This window comes from Silurus meridionalis, chromosome 8 (genome assembly GCF_014805685.1).
Source record: "Silurus meridionalis isolate SWU-2019-XX chromosome 8, ASM1480568v1, whole genome shotgun sequence".
In the NCBI taxonomy this organism is placed as follows: domain Eukaryota; kingdom Metazoa; phylum Chordata; class Actinopteri; order Siluriformes; family Siluridae; genus Silurus; species Silurus meridionalis.
In genome coordinates, this window is record NC_060891.1 from 25,795,619 (window position 1) to 25,812,245 (window position 16,627).

Genomic DNA, 16,627 nt, shown 5'->3' on the forward strand with positions numbered 1-16,627 from the left:
AACTGTGCAAACTTTATGAATCAGTTTTCCGGATAGGACCATGTAATGTCCATGTGGCGGTGACGGCGCCTCGAGTCAGCGTGTTACTGTGTGTGGTAGAAAACCCGAGACGCGCCGTGCATCGTGACGGATACGCGTGCGCACGCACAAGTGTGTGAATGGGCTCGAGCAGGTGGTGTTTGTATTGCGTAGTATCACAGCAGCTCCGCTCTGCTCAACCTCCATCTCACACTCCAATCTCGGTTTGATTGCACACACACACACACACACACACACACACACACACACACACACACACATTTGACCGCTTGTAGGAATGACTAAGCTTCGAGTGAGAGGAATCGAGTGGGAAGGCAACTGTGCACACAGTTTATACTAGTGTTTCAAAAGCTTGGCACACACACACACGTGCACACACACGCGGCATTCAGAGCCGTGTCCTTTTTCCAGGTGCGCAAACACACTCTCACACACACACACACACACACACACACCTATTTATTCAGTTATTTTTCAGTGCCTATTGTTTTGGAAGCTCTTTGCATTTACAAAGAGAAAAAAAAATCACAGAAAGGATCTCATAATTACGACTTAGTAACTCATAATTACGACTTATCTCATAATTATGACTTAATATCTCATATCCTACACACTGAGATTGCGTGATCTAACGCTTCCTGTCTGAGCTTTTGTTGACCTCGTTTTTTACAAAAATACCATTTCCAGTTGACTGCAACCTAACGGCGTGGAAATTTCATGGCTTGTGGCACAGGTGGCATTTCATAACCAAATACAAATCCTGTCTCTTTAAGAAAGAACTTGTGATATTAACTCATTATGTGAATAAAAGACACCAGACACAGAATCAACCTCTTCTATTCAAACCTCTCCACCACCATGGGTGAGAACAAAGATCTGTCAAAGGACATGAGAGACAAGATTGTAGACCTGCACAAGGCTGCAATGGGCTACAAGACCATCAGCAAGAAGCTTGTTGAGAAAAAAAGCCACTGTTGGCACGACAATTAGAGAATGGAAGAAATACAAAAGTCAATCGCCTTAGCTCTGGAGCTCCACGCAAAATCTCACCTCATGGGGTGAAGATGATTCTGAGAAAGGTGAGGGATCAGTGCAGAATTACACGTGAGGAGTTTGTTAATGATCTCAAAAGAGCTGCGACCACAGTCACCAAGAAAACCAATGGTAACACCCCGAGGACCCTCTGCTCGAGAACGAACATGAACAGACCCTTCTGAAGTTTGCCATTGAGCACCTGAATGATTCAGAGAAGACTTGGGAAAATACGATGTGGTCAGATGAGAGCAAATTGAGCTCAACTCGACTCGCCGTGTTTGGAGGCAAAGAAATGCTGAACATGACCCTAAGAACATCGTCCCCACCGTCAAACATGGAGGAGGAAACATTCTGCTTTGGGGCTGTTTCTCTGCTAAAGGTACAGGAAGATGTCACAACATAAACAGAGCCCATGCACTGTAGAATCCTGGGTGAGAACCTCCTGGGCTCAGCCAGAACACTGAAGATTGGTGGTGGACGGGTCTTCCAGCATGACAATGACCAAAAACATACAACAACAATCTGATGGTCTTGTAGCCCATTCCAGCCTTGTGCAGGTGTACAATCTCGTCCCTGACGTTGTTTGAAAGCTCTTTGGTCGTTCTCTGTTAAAATAAAACCTTAATAAAAAAAATTCTAGACTGTTCATTTCTTCCAGTTCTGTTCTTTTTGGACACATTGCTCTTCTTATCTTCTCAACTCTTCTGGAAGTTTTCATGGTCGCGTGAACAAGTACTGTGTGTGCGTTTCTGTGAGCTGCTGCTTTATAAGGTCAAGCTCGATGTTATCATACAGTGTGTGTGTGTGTGTGTGTGTGTGTGTGTGTGTGTGTGTGTGTGTGTGTGTGTGTGTGTGTGTGTGTATGTGTGTGTTGCTAGGGCTTATGTTTTGAAAGGTGCTGATAGGAGGTGTATACTTAAGGAGATAGAGAACAAACCCTGGAAATACTGATAAGGTGTGTGTGTGTGTGTGTGTGTGTGTGTGTGTGTGTGTGTGTGTGTGTGTGTGTGTGTGTGTGTGTGTGTGTGTGAGAGAGAGAGAGAGACAGAAACACAGAGAAAGAAAGATAAGAGAGAGAAAGAGTGATGGAAGCAAGACAGAAAGCGTAAGAGCGAGAGAGAGATAATCAGAGAGAAAGAAAGATAGCGATGGATAGTGAGAAAGGAAAACAGAGAGGGAGAATGAGAGAGAGAATCAAAGAGAGGGATGGAAAGTGAGACAAATAGAGAGAAAGTGAGAGAGGATGGAAAGTTAGAGAGAAAAATTAAACAGAGACAGATAGAATATAAGAGAGAGAGAGAGAAAGAGAGAGAAGTACGGAGAGATCACCACTTAAACTCATCATTAGGAGGAGTCATGGTCAAATACTTTACATTCCAGTAGAATACACACACACACACACACACACACACAGCAAAGCTGCTCTTCCAGTGTGTTTTTTTTCTGTGATATGAGGCGCAGTGGTGAACAGTAGGGAAGTAAATGTAATTTGTTACTGTACTTAAGCAGCTTTTTCACATATCTGTACTTTACTGAAGAATTTCCATTTGACTTCAACTTCACTTCATTCCATACATTCCATAAGTCAAATATCTTCCGTTTTACTCAACTCTATTTTGCAACATCAGTCGTTCCTTTTTATTTGAGTGGATAAAAACATAACCGTTCAAACACGCACCAAAACCGTGTGTGTGTGTGTGTGTGTGTGTGTGTGTGTGTGTGTGTGTGAGACTGTAAGACTCTGCAGTAAAGCAGACACATGAACAGGAAATAAATAGATTGAAATGTAATACAGTCTGCACAAAGCCTTACTGGCTGAAGGACAGAGACTTCTTCACACATGAACACATACACACACACGAACACACACACACACACACACACACACACACAGAGAGACATGATGATGGGATGCTGTGTAAGAGAGGAGGATAGAGGAACTAGAAGCTTTGGTGTATTGGAGTATTAAGTCCTTTCTTCTGCGCACACACACACACACACACACACACACACACACACACACACACACACACACACACACACACACAGTCTCCCTTCTTTTTTGGCTTTGCTGTGATGCAGTGAGTGTAGGTTTGTGGTTATTTATGTTGTTGCTGTGTCAGCAGTAGTGTGCATTAACTTCCTGTTTTGGACGACAGCCTCACTTGCTAATATGATGACATCATCATACAGTGCCACAGTTCAGCTGAGCTGACTTCTTGTCTTTTGAGTGAGTGAGTGAGTGAGTGAGTGAGTGAGTGAGTGGTGAGTGAGTGAGTGAGTGAGTGAGTGTGTGTGTGTGTGTGTGTGTGTGTGTGTGTGTGTGATGATTATGGGGTTGTCTTTAGTTAACAGTAGCAGGGTGAACTTATGCAGCATTAACATTCTAGATAAACTGCTGCAATCTTATATATACACACACACACACACACACACACAAACAATTATACGCTTACTCCCACACATCTCCTCAGACACACACACTCTTTTGCACACTGACTACACACACACACACACACACACACACACACTCATCTATATATTCTCACATTGACCACACACACGCAACAGCACATTGTCATCTCTGTATACTTGCTGTGGTTCTTCGCCAGTTTCTACTCATTTATTTGCGGTGTTTGATGATGGATTAGTAGCTGATGGAAGTCTAAAGGTCGCAGTCTGTCGAGTCATTCTGGGTTTTTCTTGTTCTCATTCTGACGTGGGGTTTCGGAGGAACCCAGCGCAGTGTCGGTTCAGTTCCCTTTGGGTTTGCATCGTGGGTTTTGGTGAATAAAGTGCTCCATAACTCTATACACACACTGTCCGTCTGACAGGTGTTCACTCTAAACTTCAAGTGTGTTTAAATCCTTCTTTTCTTTCTCTCTCTCTTCCATCTTTTTTTTTGTACATTTATCTCTGAGCAGGATGAAGATGTTGCATACCTGTTCATGATAAAATTACTAGAGGTCGACCGATTCATCGGTTTTTCTGATAATCTTCACCGATATTAATTTGCTGGATAGTTTTTCCGGGTTGCGTCTGTTGCTGTACAAGGTCTGCATTATACAGTAGGAGAGCGACTTATAGAGATGACTTACTGACGACACATGCTGTTTTTGACATGAGACTAGAGATAAGCTGCACCTCTTATGTTCAAAGTGAAGTTGACAGATAAAATAAAAATGTATTAGTAACGGTTGAAATTAACAAACAAAAAACAACTCTTCTAATAACTTCAGTTAATGTTACAAATCAAATCTTCTTTTAATGCGGTATTATTTCACATTAATCCAAAGTCACGCTTAAATGGTCCATTTATTAATGTCTTCACAACAATTAAATTACATGTAAATTTAATTCAGTGTTAATTTTATAGTGTTTTTTTTATTCTTTTTAAAACTATTAGATGAATTATCGGTTATGTATATAGTAATATACAGTATAACTTGTGCAGCTGATAAGGCATGTCAAGAAGATAACACGATAGATTGAAGAGGAGGAATTTGAAAGTCAGGATCCAGATGTTCCCAGCTGTGACACATTAAAGCTGTTTTTGAAGCCAAACCTGGGCACCCAGGAAGAGTTGTGTTCAAGTTTGGGCTTCAGAAGCTTTTTGTGGAATAAAATTTGATGAGCCAGGCTTTGTTCCCCATGTGCAATGTGCTCAGGACCCCATCAACCCCATGATCCACTGGTTATTTGAAGTACTTTTGGTATTACACTGCAGATCAGGAACACCCAAGAATACCTGCCGTTTTTGTAGAGATGCTCTGACCCTGAATTTCTGACTCTTGCCAAAGTTTCTCAGATTCTTAAGCTTGCCCTTAATCATTTTCCTGCTTCCTAGAAATGTCTGTAGAAAATACAAAAACTGAAATATCATATCTACATAAGTATTCAGAACCTTTACCAGGTAATTAGTTGGAGCACCTTTGGTAGGAATAACAGCCTTTTGGGTTTGATGCAACAAGCTTTAACATCTGGATTTGGGGATTTTCTGGCATTCTTCAGTGCAGATCCTATCAAGCTGGCTCAGGTTGGATGCGGAGCGTCAGTGGACACTACTTTTATGTGTCCCCAGAGATGTTTAATAGGTTCCCTAATCCACTCCTGTGCTGTTTCGGCTGTGTGCTTAGGGTTGTTGTCGTGCAGAAACAGAGACACCCCACACAGCATGAAGCTGCCACCACCATGCTTCACTGTTTTGGGGATGGTTTTGTGCAGATTATCAGTGGTCCCTGGTTTTCTCCAGACATAGCAGGCCAGACAGTTCAAGCTTAGTTTCAGACCAGACCAGAATCAGAGTCCTTCAGGTTGTTGGCAAACTCCAAGTGGGCTTCCATGGGTTACGCACTGAGTAGAGGCTTCCATCTGGCCACTCCGCAATAAAGCCCAAATTGGTGGAGGGCTGCAGTAATGATTGTCTTCACACAGGATCACCATAGCTCAGTTCGGGTGACCATCGGGTTCTTGATCACCTCTCTTACTAAAGCCCCTGATTGCTCACTTCGGCTAAGCTCCTATAAGAGTCCTGGTTGTGCCACACTTCTTCCATTCGAGAATTCTGAGGTCATTGTGCTTTTAAACATCTTCAGTGGAGCAGAATTTTTTGTAGCCTTTCCCATATGCTATAATCCTCTCTCTGAGCCCTCAAGGCAGTTCCTTTGACCTTGGTTTCTGCTTTTATCTGCATTTTCAGTTGAGCGGTGTGTGCCTTTCCAAATCATGTCCAATTAATGAACTTTTAAATGAAGTTTTAAACAGGGGGACTCTAATCATGGTGTAGAAACAACTCATGAATGATCAAGAAAGAAAGGAGGCACGAGAGCCCATTTTCAAGGGTTATTGCAAAGGGTCTGAATACATGTACATGTGATATTTCAGGTTTTTGATTAAAAAATTGAATTGGAAATTTCTAGAATTCTGAATACTTTCCTGAATGCACCTCTAAATGCCCCTGCCAGCCAATCAGAAATGAGTATTTAAAGGTTGTATATCATTGAACCAATTATCTTCACATGATGGCCTCTTTGAAGGTCATGCAGAAAGATGTTCTAATTTTTACTCCAACATCTTTCAATTTATTTTGCACACACACACACACACACACACACACACACACACACACAGAGACACACATGCTGCTTTCTGACAGTCTGACAGCCATTAGAGTCTTGAAGAAATGAGAAAAGTCAGCCAGGCTTGAAGCACGTTATTCACTCAGGAGTTTATTCACCCTCATCGATTTTCTTTCCCTCACTCGCTTTATACAACACCAACACACATCCCAAACATAATCTGCCTTCAGCAGGACTGAAGCTGTTTCCATAGGTTGAAATTCTGTGACTCCGAATGCCACCGCTTATGAGTGACATCATTTGTTAAGGGTGGTCATTCAGGAGATGAGACCACACCCCTCAGAAAGGAAACCGGTTTACTCTGATCAGTCTGAAGTACTGCAGTGCTGATTGTTGCAGCGATGCTTCTTTCTAAAGGGTCCAGACTCCTGGTTTTACACTTCGGGTCACTCTGTAGTGTGCACTTCTCTTAGTGCCCTACATCAGAGGATGTGTTGACAAACGTGTGTCAGGTCATTACAGGGCAATTTATATCCTGACTATTGTTTATCACTTCACTTGGTGCAAAGTGCTCTTTGGACCCTGACACACATTCTATTACACACCTACAAGCACACACATTCATCTCTCTTTCTAGCTCTCTCTCTCTGTCTATCTATCTATTGATCTACCTCTCACTTTCTTGCTCTCTGTCTCTCTCTCTCTAAATATTTGCTCTATTTATAATCTATTTATCCCTTTCTGTCTGTCTGTCTGCCTGTCTGTCTGTCTGTCTGTGTTACTTGCTCTCTCTTTCTTTCTATCTGTCTGTCTATCTATCTCTCCTAATATCTATCTATCGATGTCACTCTCGCTATCTGTCTTTCATTCTTTCTGTCTTTAACTATCTGCCTATCCATTTATATTGTTTTATCTATCTGTCCATTTATTTCTGTCTGTCTGTCTGTCTATCTATTTATCTATCTATCTATGTCTGTTTATCTCTTTTTTTTTTTTTTTTTTTTTTCCTTTTAGGGAGTGAGTGACTTTTTTCTATAGGCTTGTCTCTTTCCTAAGGTTTACTCCTGTATTTCCTGTGTGTGTGTGTTTGGTGATTTATTAATGGGTTGTTCTTGGTTTATCAAAGGCAGGGCAAACTCGACCTTACTCAGGGTTAAAAGTATTCCACATCATAGATTACACACACACACACGTGCGCACGCACACAAGTTCTCACTGTTTTGCACACGTTTTTTCACTCGCTGCAATGCTGACTCACTGGTGACACTAACTTTTGCACAGTCTCCCTCTCGCACTCGTTCACCACGGGGCGGAGCTCAGTGTAGTGAAGGACTCCGATTAGTCGGTGTTCCGCTGCCGCTCCCATTGTAAAACCGAATAAAGGTCATGCTGATGATGTTCTCCACACGTTACATAACTGCCTCTGCGATGATTAATCTCTCTCTGGAATGAACTCGTCCTGACGTATAGTTTAGAGCGGAATCTGGGTCGAGGCAGTCTGCAAATTCTGACAGTGGACTATTTAAAAAGACTATACAACCAAAGACAGAAAAAAGTCTTTGCAATGAAGAAGTGTTTACCGTATTTTCCGGACTATAAGCCGCTACTTTTTTCCCACGTTTTGAACCTCGTGGCTTAAACAACGAAGCGGCTAATTTATTGGTTTATTCCTGGGTTTTTCCCGGTTTCACAAACTTCAAGCCAAAAAACTGAGCACCAAAACATTAAACCAATGAAATTGCGGAACGGGTTCAGGTGAACCAATGAAAGTCTTTATATTAAATCAGTGCGCTCCCACTGAATCGGGCCCCACCGCATCATAAATATAGATGAGGTTCCTCTGATGTTGCAACAGAAATCATATAAGCACAGACAGGTTTCTAAAACTCGTGCTTTTTTATTTTTCTTGGCAACAGCGTTACGGGTTAGTCAAAAAAACTTAGAAATAAGCATCAGGAAATAATAAGGAAATTTTCCTCGGTCTTGCACACATGCAGTAATACCGGAAAAATGCGGTGGCAGGGTATTCCCAAAATACCGCCCTGCTCTTAAAGGAGCCACAACATATTTCACCCGTTACACCGTGTAACAGACACTGTCTTTCGTTAAAGCCTGTGTAAAGTTCGTTAGTTTCAGTGTAGACACCTGCGGCTTATAGACAGGTGCTGCTTATTTATGTTCAAAATAAAAATCTTTGTCAAATTCAGTGGGTGCGGCTTATATATGGGTGCGCTTTATAGTCCGGAAAATAAGGTATTGTAATCATCCAGGGGTCTTCAACATTTTTCAGTTCAACAGGTTCAACAAGTATACATTTCCATGAAATTGAAATAAAATATTCGATGGGATTCAATATTAATTAGCAGACCCCCTGCAGTACTGCGGACTCCCAGTCGAAGACCCACGTTATAATCTATTATACTGCCTTATAAAGCTCTAAAATGAACTGGATGCATTGCGTTTAAGAATAAAGGATACCAAATTGGATTGATTTTCTACAAGAGGGCCGAGAACTGATTTATTCCTCTCGTAGCTCAGTGTACCTCGTACCAAATTAGAAGCTGAGCAATGAATTGTAGCTGCATGGGAAATAAGAGTCAGTGGGGGTTTTTATCTTTTTCCCCTCATTTTAGCTTTAACGGATAAAATTTGCAGACGCCTGACCATAACATTTGTATTTTCGAACTTTCCACTTGTAGTCCCCATTTGCTGTTATAACGCCCTCATTCAGACACACACCCCAACATTTGAGCTCATTCAGCCCCCAGAGTAAACTCAGGTACTGATGTAGGTGAGGTGAGGAGGTTCTTAGAGTGCAGTCAGCGTTCACATTCATTCCAAAGGTCTTCAGTAGGGTTTGGAGCTCCATAGCAGGAGATCTTTGTGCTGGCTTTGTGCACAGGGGCTTTGGAACTGGTTTGGATCTCCCAGTTGGAGCGGAGGGGAAATTTCATGCGACCGCATCCAGAGACGTCCTATACAATTGTGGTTGCAGAAGAAACGCATTCAGCTGGAAAAGTCAGGTGTCCAAGTACTTTTGTCTTCATAGTGTGGAAATAAATGATCAGTTTTAATTACGTTTAGGCTTTTCAAATGATTCAGTATTACCCTTAGGTGTAATTGAGCTGCTAGGTGCATCTGTTGTTGTCCTATAATATTGCTCAGTGCTGTATGCAGGCTGTGTGTGTGTGTGTGTGTGTGTGTGTGTGTGTGTGTGTGTGTGTGTGTGTGTGTGTGTGTTAGATGGTAATTTATGGAGGTCTGTCCTGAAATTGATGTTTTTATTGTTTAATTGAGCTGCTTCTGGCTTGAATTGGAAGGGCATGTGGACTGGTGACTCTCTGTTTGTGTGTCAGATTGAGAGAGGGCTGTTTTCGACAGCAAGCTTTATCAAGTAATAGAGGAGCATTCGTAGTGAAAGAGAGTTTAAATTAAGTGTGTGTCAGGCTAGGATTAGGACCACAAGAGATATGGGGATATGGGGCTAAAATGATTCTTGTATAATATATGACACGTGTGTGTGTGTATGTGTGTGTGTGTATATATATATATATATATATATACTAGATGCAATTTTTGAATGAAGGTTTTTAAATGAAGGGGGCAAACACTTTTTCACACTCCTATATACATACATACACATACATACATATACATGTATAATCATCATTTAAAAGCCTTCATTTAAACACTGCATGTTGTGTTCACTTGTGTTATATTTTACTAATATTTCAATTAGTTTGATGATCTGAAACATTAATGTGTGACACATGCAAAAAAATAAGAAATCAGGAAGGGGGCAAACACTTTTTCACACAATGTTACAACCATCGTTCATGCTATTAAGCACAAATATACACTATATGCACAAGAAGTGCAGTATCACGACACCTAACTTTTCCAGCCATATGAGCTTCTTCTACAAACTGTTACCACGGAGATAAGATATACCTTTATTCGTCCCACAGTGGGGACATTTCCAGAAATTTGGGGTTAAACAATTGCTTATGCTGCGGCAGCATGAAATTCTGTTCTCTTCACTTGAACTTGGGAGATTCAAACCTGTTCCAGCATGACGATGCCGCTGTCCACAAAGCCAGCTCGATGAAGGTATGCTTTCCATGGGTTGAACTGAAAGATCTCTTGCTATAGAGCTTAAATTCTATTGAACCCTTGCGGTTGCATGAATTTGCACAAATCTCAACCAAAATCTAGTAGAACATCTTCCCAGAAGAGTGAAGATTATTATAAGAGCCAGTGGAGAATACATTTGGAATGGGTTGCTTTGAAAACCACATACAAAGGTGTTTATTTTATTATTAAGGAAGATTTGTTGAAACCAGTTAAGATCCGGGAAAACCACCAGTCTCTTTAATGCAATCATTTTTTCCCTTTGTGGCAATCCCAGCAGGCTAGCAGCACAGTCCAATCTGATCCGATCTTCATGCTGTGACCTGAAGAGCAGCTGGAGGTGTTGATATTTCATCTGGATCAGTGAATATAACCGAGACTCTGAACTAAAGTGATCAGTAACCTTTTTTTTTTTTCTTCAGTTCTAAGATTAGTCTTTTTTCTTCATTCATTCATCCATTCATTCATCTATCCTTTTATCTTCAGTAAGTGTTTGTGTGTATGAATGTGTTGCGGCACGTTATCGCATAGCAGTGTCGTCATGGTTACCGAGCTCAAGCGTATCACTATGGTTACTCTACAGCCATTTTTTTTTCTATCTGTCCATTTCTTGCCTTTATAGATCACACTCATTCTTTTTCTTGCTGTCATTCTCTGTCTCATTCTCTCTCTCTTCTTTATTTGCTCACTTTCTTTGCTCACATCTTTATTTGTTCCATACGCTTGTCTCTCTCTTTTCCTAGTCCTCATGCACTTTTTCCTTCTCGCAAACGCATATTCAGTCAGGTTTTAATTTGGGGTTTAAATGTCTATCTACTTTTTATTTTCATGACAGGTACTGATCATCATAGGGTTGGTCAGAGTTTGACTTGGGACCCAGACACAAGCAACTGTCTGCATGTGCATGTATAATGTGTGATTTCTCACACAATTCTTAACCTGGTGTAAAACTGTGGGGAGATGGAGACTGTAGGGTAGTGATGGACTATAGGGGAAAGACTCGAAAAATGGAGGACCTTTTTGGGCAGAGGCAGAATGCAGGGTAGTATAGGACTTTTGGTTAGAGGTAGAAAGCAGTGTAGTGGGGGACTTTTGGTGAGAGGTAGAATGCAGTGTAGTGGGGGACTTTTGGTGAGAGGTAGAATGCAGTGTAGTGGGGGACCTTTGGTGAGAGGTAGAATGCAGTGTAGTGGGGGACTTTTGGTGAGAGGTAGAATGCAGTGTAGTGGGGGACTTTAGGGGAGAAGCACAATGCAGGGTAATTGAGGACTTAAGGGGGAGGCAGAGTCTAGGGTAGTTAAAGCTTTAGGGGAGTGACAAACTGTAGGGTAGCATTAGTCTGTAGGTGAGAGGCAGACTGTAGGGTAACAGGATTTAAGGAGTGAAGAGGTATTCTAGAAGAGGAAGAGGCATTCTAGGGTATCTAAAGGCTTTAGGTGAGTGGAAGACTAGGGGCAAAGGCAGAATGCATGGTCATTTGGATCTATAGGGGAGAGGCAAAGTGTAGGTTAGTAGAGGACTTTAGGGGGCGAGGCAGAATGCATGGTAATTGAGGACTTTAAGTGAGAGGCAGAATGCAGGGTAGTGGGGAACCTTAGGTGAGGGGTACAACGCAGGGTAATTGAGGACTTTAGGGAGAGGCAGAATCTAGGGCAGATAAAGGCTTTAGGGAAGTGGCAGACTGTAGGGTAGCATAGGACTTTAGGGGAGAAGCAGACTGTAAGGTAACAGAGGACTTTAGTGTAAAGGCAGAATGCAAGTTGTTTAAGGATTTTAGGGGAGAGGCACAATGCAAGTTAATTGAGGACTTTAGGGGAGAGGCAGAATGCAGGGTAGCAAAGTTCTTTAGGGAAGTAGAATGATAAGTAGCAGAGGAGGTTTGTGGAGTCAAAGATTTTAGGGGGGAGGCAGAATGCAGAGTAGAGGAGGACTTTGGGGGGGACGCAGAATGCAGGGTAACTGTGGATTGTAGGGGAGAGGCAAAATGTAGGGAAGTGGAGGACTAGGGAAAGGCAGAATCTAGAGTAGCTAAGGGTAATGGAGGACTTTAGGGGAGAGTCAAAATACAGGATAATAGAAGACTCTAGAAGAGAGGCAGAATGTAGAGAAGATGAGAACTTTAGGGGAGAGGCAGACTGTAGGGTAACAGAGGACTTTAGGGGAGAGTCAGAATACAGGATTGTAGAAGACCCTAGAAGAGAGGCAGAATGTAGGGAAGAGAAGGACTTTAGGAAAGAGGTTGAAGCTAGGGTTGCTAAGCGCTTTGAGAGTGTGAAATACTGTAGGGGATCGTCAGAATTTAGGGTAACAGAGGACTTTAGTGGAGATGCAGAATCTAGGCAAGCTAATGGTTTTAGGAAAGTGGAAGACTGTAGGGAAAGGGAGATGTAGAATGCAGGGCACTTGGGGACTTTAAGGAATAGTCAGAATGCAGGGCAGTGTAGGACTTTGGGTGGGAGACAGACTGTAGGGAAGGGGAGAGGCATATTTGTCTTTGGAATGGCTGAGGAAGGTCTCCAGCTGTATGTTGCAAGTTCAATAGGGTTTTGTGCAAAAGGTCATTGGAAATTCAGCTGGACTTTAAAGTAGAGAGAGAGAATAGGGAGACTGTAGGGTGCCAAATGACTTCAGGGGAGAAACAGAATGCAGTTTAGCAGAGGACTGTGGAGAACAGTCAGACTGAAGGCCAGAGACAGATTGGAGGGAAAGGGAGGGGCATATTTAGCCTTGTTTATCAGGAATTGTTAATGAGGATCTCCAGCTGTATGCTGTAGGTTCCTTGGGGTTTGGGTCATTGGAAATGCAGCTGGATTTTTTCCTGTTTGTATGAATTGGTGTGGTTGGTGGAAAAACTATTTTGCAGAAGAATATATAGCAGGAAATAACCATTTAAGCTCACACTTTCTCTCACACACACACTCAAAAGTACACGCCCTTGAAATGAGAGCTCTGTATGTGTGTGTGTTTGTGTGTGTATGTCTGCTTGTCTAGTGTGTGAAAGTTTAAAGCTGTATCTGCCTGCAGCGACGTGTTATGAGTGGTGTGTGTGTTTGAAAAATACATGCTGTTTGGCAGTGTTCTGAGTAAAATTACTTTGTTCTCTCAACTTTCATTTTTTTAGTCGTGTGGGATTCATTTAAGCTTTGCGTTCGACGCAACCATCACCGAGCTCCTAAACTCTCCTTGTGGTCTTAGTCTTAGGACTGAGGCTGTACATGGTTCCTCACAGGTGATAGACATGAAGGCTTATGAGGCAAGAACCAGTCAGATCGAGAACCTCAGACCTTTTCTATCACAAAGCTTCTATTTTAAAACCCACATTTGAAAGTTTTGGTCCTTCCCCCTTCATCTTTTGTTCCTCTGCGGCTCGGCTCACTTCGTTTCACTTTTCTGTCAGTATTAATCTTCTTCTTTACCTGCTAATCCCTCCTCTGGGTTTTACTGTCAGAGATTAATGAGGGAAAGTGGATGCTGTTTCACCATGCAGGCTTTTTAGCTTTTTTAATAAATCAGTGCCTGACCTCTAGTGGTCAACAGGAGAAGTGTACTTTGATGTATTAAAGAAAAGACAGCGAGATTTGTTCCAATAATACAGTTCAGCTGTGTGTGTGTGTGTGTGTGTGTGTGTGTGTGTGTGTGTGTGTGTGTGTGTGTGTGTGTGTGTGTGTGTGTATTTCTGAACTGCATAAATGCCAGGTCTTCATTAAGTGCTCTTCCTCTTTAGTACATCCTCGTTAACATTTATATGATGCTCATGTCCAGTGGATGCTTGAGGTCGTGAAAGGAGACACACATGCGTGTGCGCGCACACACACACACACACACACACACACACACACACACACACACTTGACAGTAAGCGTTCTGGTTATGGACCCCAAGTATTCCATCTTTTCTGTATTGTCATAACAATTTTGTGTGTGTGTGTGTGTGTGTGTGTGTGTGTGTGTGTGTGTGTGTGTGTGTGTGTGTGTGTGTGTGTGTTTGTCTGTGCTGGTGTAAATGAATGCAACTGGACAAAAGTAACACTGCATGCAGTATAAAAATTTCAATAATGCAAGTTCTCATATTCCAGCTGTCAGATTTCGGCAGTTTGGAAACACACACACACACACACACACACTCACTCATACACATACACACTCACACACACCATAGTAAGGTACTGGAAACAGACACTCACACCACAGAAGGCTTGTTGCTCACTTTCAGCAGTGTGTGTGTGTGTGTGTGTGTGTGTGTGTGTGTGCTTCAGGTCAATGCATTTTCTTGCGTCAGTCGTCATTTCTGTTTGTTCTGTTTCAGGTTTTTGTTTAAGGGGGTTGAATGTGGGTTTAAGAATGCAAGGTTTCGGGGTAATGAGATTAGGGTTAGGGGTACTTAGATTAGGGTTGAGGTAATGTGGATAGGGTAAGCGGTACTTAATATGGGGTTTAGGTAATGTGGTTACGGTAAGTGCTACTTGGGATTGGGTTGAGTTAATGAGATTAGGGTTAGGGGTACTTGGGATTGGGTCAGGGTAAGCTGTACCTAGGATAGGGTTGAGATAATAAGGTTACGGTTGGGGTACTTAGTTCATGTCCTGCAGTTAGGGCTAGGGGTACCGAGATTATGGTAAAGGGTTTTGAGGTTAGGGTTGGGGTACTTAGGACCGGGCTGGGATAATGAGGTAAGATTTGGTTGAGGTAGTAAGGTTTGGGGTGGGGTACTTAGGATAGGGTTGGGGTACTGGAGTTGGGGTACTGAGGTTAGAGATTTGGGTGCTTAGGATAGGGTTAGGGGTACATGGGGTTTGGGCAAGTGTAGGCTTAAGCAATCAAGTTGCATCTGAGCTCACTGTTGTTTTTTTAACTTACCTTAAATATTAGACTACAAACTTACATAGGGTATGTTGTTGTATGTATTGGGGTGTGTGTGTGTGTGTGTGTGTGTGTGTTTGTGTGTTGTGTGGTCACTCTGTGACTTTGCCCATGAGTTGAAGTTTCCTTAGAAAGTTCTGGTATTTCTTTCCGCCTCATTGGCCATCCCCTCTCTCTCTCTCTCTCTCTCTCTCTCTGACACACACATTTATATTTGCATTTCCCTTTTTTTGCCTGAGTGTGTATGTGCATGTTTGTGTGCAAGCGTGTGTACACGAGCTGCGAGTGTCACTGGTCTCTGTGTCAGCGGTGAGCTCGGACATGTGGAGGCATATCTTCCGCACCAAACATCGCGTGCCTCAGGCAAGTTTCCTCCACTCAATCCATCCACTGAAGAGAGCGAGAAAGAATTGGAAAGAAAAGTGGAGTGATAGAGAATAGTGTGTGTGTGTGTGTGTGTGTGTGTGTGTGTGTGTGTGTGTGTGTGTGTGCGCAGGGGGGGTTTAGGAAGTCATAAGTGCAGTGTATTAGATGTAGGACAGGAAACAGCTGTAGCGGCTTTTTTCCCCTCTGACCTGGGAAGACCTCACCTGTTTCGTTCCACCTCAGCGCGATCTCTTCAGCCCCACCTGATGTCACCTCAGTCTGAACACCAGCATGAGCACCTAACACAGCGCTATGTAATGTTTCAGATATGGACTTTAGCTGTTAGCATGTTTGCTTTCTTGACAGGAATGAGTATTGTGAGAGAATGACGGTCTCATGTGTGAGGTTCATTTGCATTTGTAACGGTTGCGCTTGACTCGTTTTATTAATATAACTGCCAGTTTCTAAAATGATTAATTTATACTTACAAGTGTCTGGTTTAATCTGTTAGGTTATTAATTTATCAGCTGTAAATGCTGGGGATTAGTGGTGTTTTTATTCCTAACCATGTTTTTTAAGGGATGCTTCAGGAAGGGCACGCAATGTGAAACATGTGCCAAATTAAATATGCAGATCACTAACCTACATTTCATACCGGATTGGTCGAGGCCCAGGTCACCAACGACCGCCACAAGCTTTGTTAGCCAACAGGGTACCAGTGGAAATTGGGCTACCCAAGGTGGGTCTAAACTGTTCTATCAGGGTGTGAATGGAAAAAGAAGTGGTAGGAAGGAAAAGAACAGTAAGAGTGTAGTGGAGGTGAAGAGAGTTTCTGATAGGGTGATGAACGTGAAGCTGGAAGTTGAAGAAGTGATGATGAATGTCATCAGTGTTTATGCTCCATGAGTGGGTTGTGAGATGGAGGAGAAGGAAAAATTCTGGACTGAGTTAGATGAATTGGTAGAAGGTGAACCTCGGAATGAAAGATTGGTAATTGGGGTAGATTTTAATGGGCATGCTGGTGAAGGAAACAGAGGGGATGAGGAGGTGATGGTAGGTATGGCTTTAAGGAGAGGTATGTGGAAGGGCAGATGGTGGTAGATTTTGCTAAAAGGATGG

At 42.5% G+C, this 16,627-nt stretch overlaps 1 protein-coding gene across 2 annotated transcripts in view; it reads left to right on the forward strand.

The window, feature by feature from the left end:
• rps6ka1 (ribosomal protein S6 kinase a, polypeptide 1) overlaps positions 1-16,627 on the forward strand; it is an 87,710-nt gene that overhangs the window by 35,180 nt on the left and 35,903 nt on the right. Inside the window, exon 1 of one of the 2 annotated variants that reach the window (XM_046855391.1) lies at positions 15,383-15,505. The exons of the other annotated variant lie outside the window; for it this stretch is intronic. Coding sequence (XP_046711347.1) covers positions 15,464-15,505 — 42 coding nt within the window. The 5' untranslated portion in view covers positions 15,383-15,463. Of the gene's footprint in view, positions 1-15,382; positions 15,506-16,627 lie in introns of those variants that run through there. 2 annotated transcript variants of the gene reach the window in all.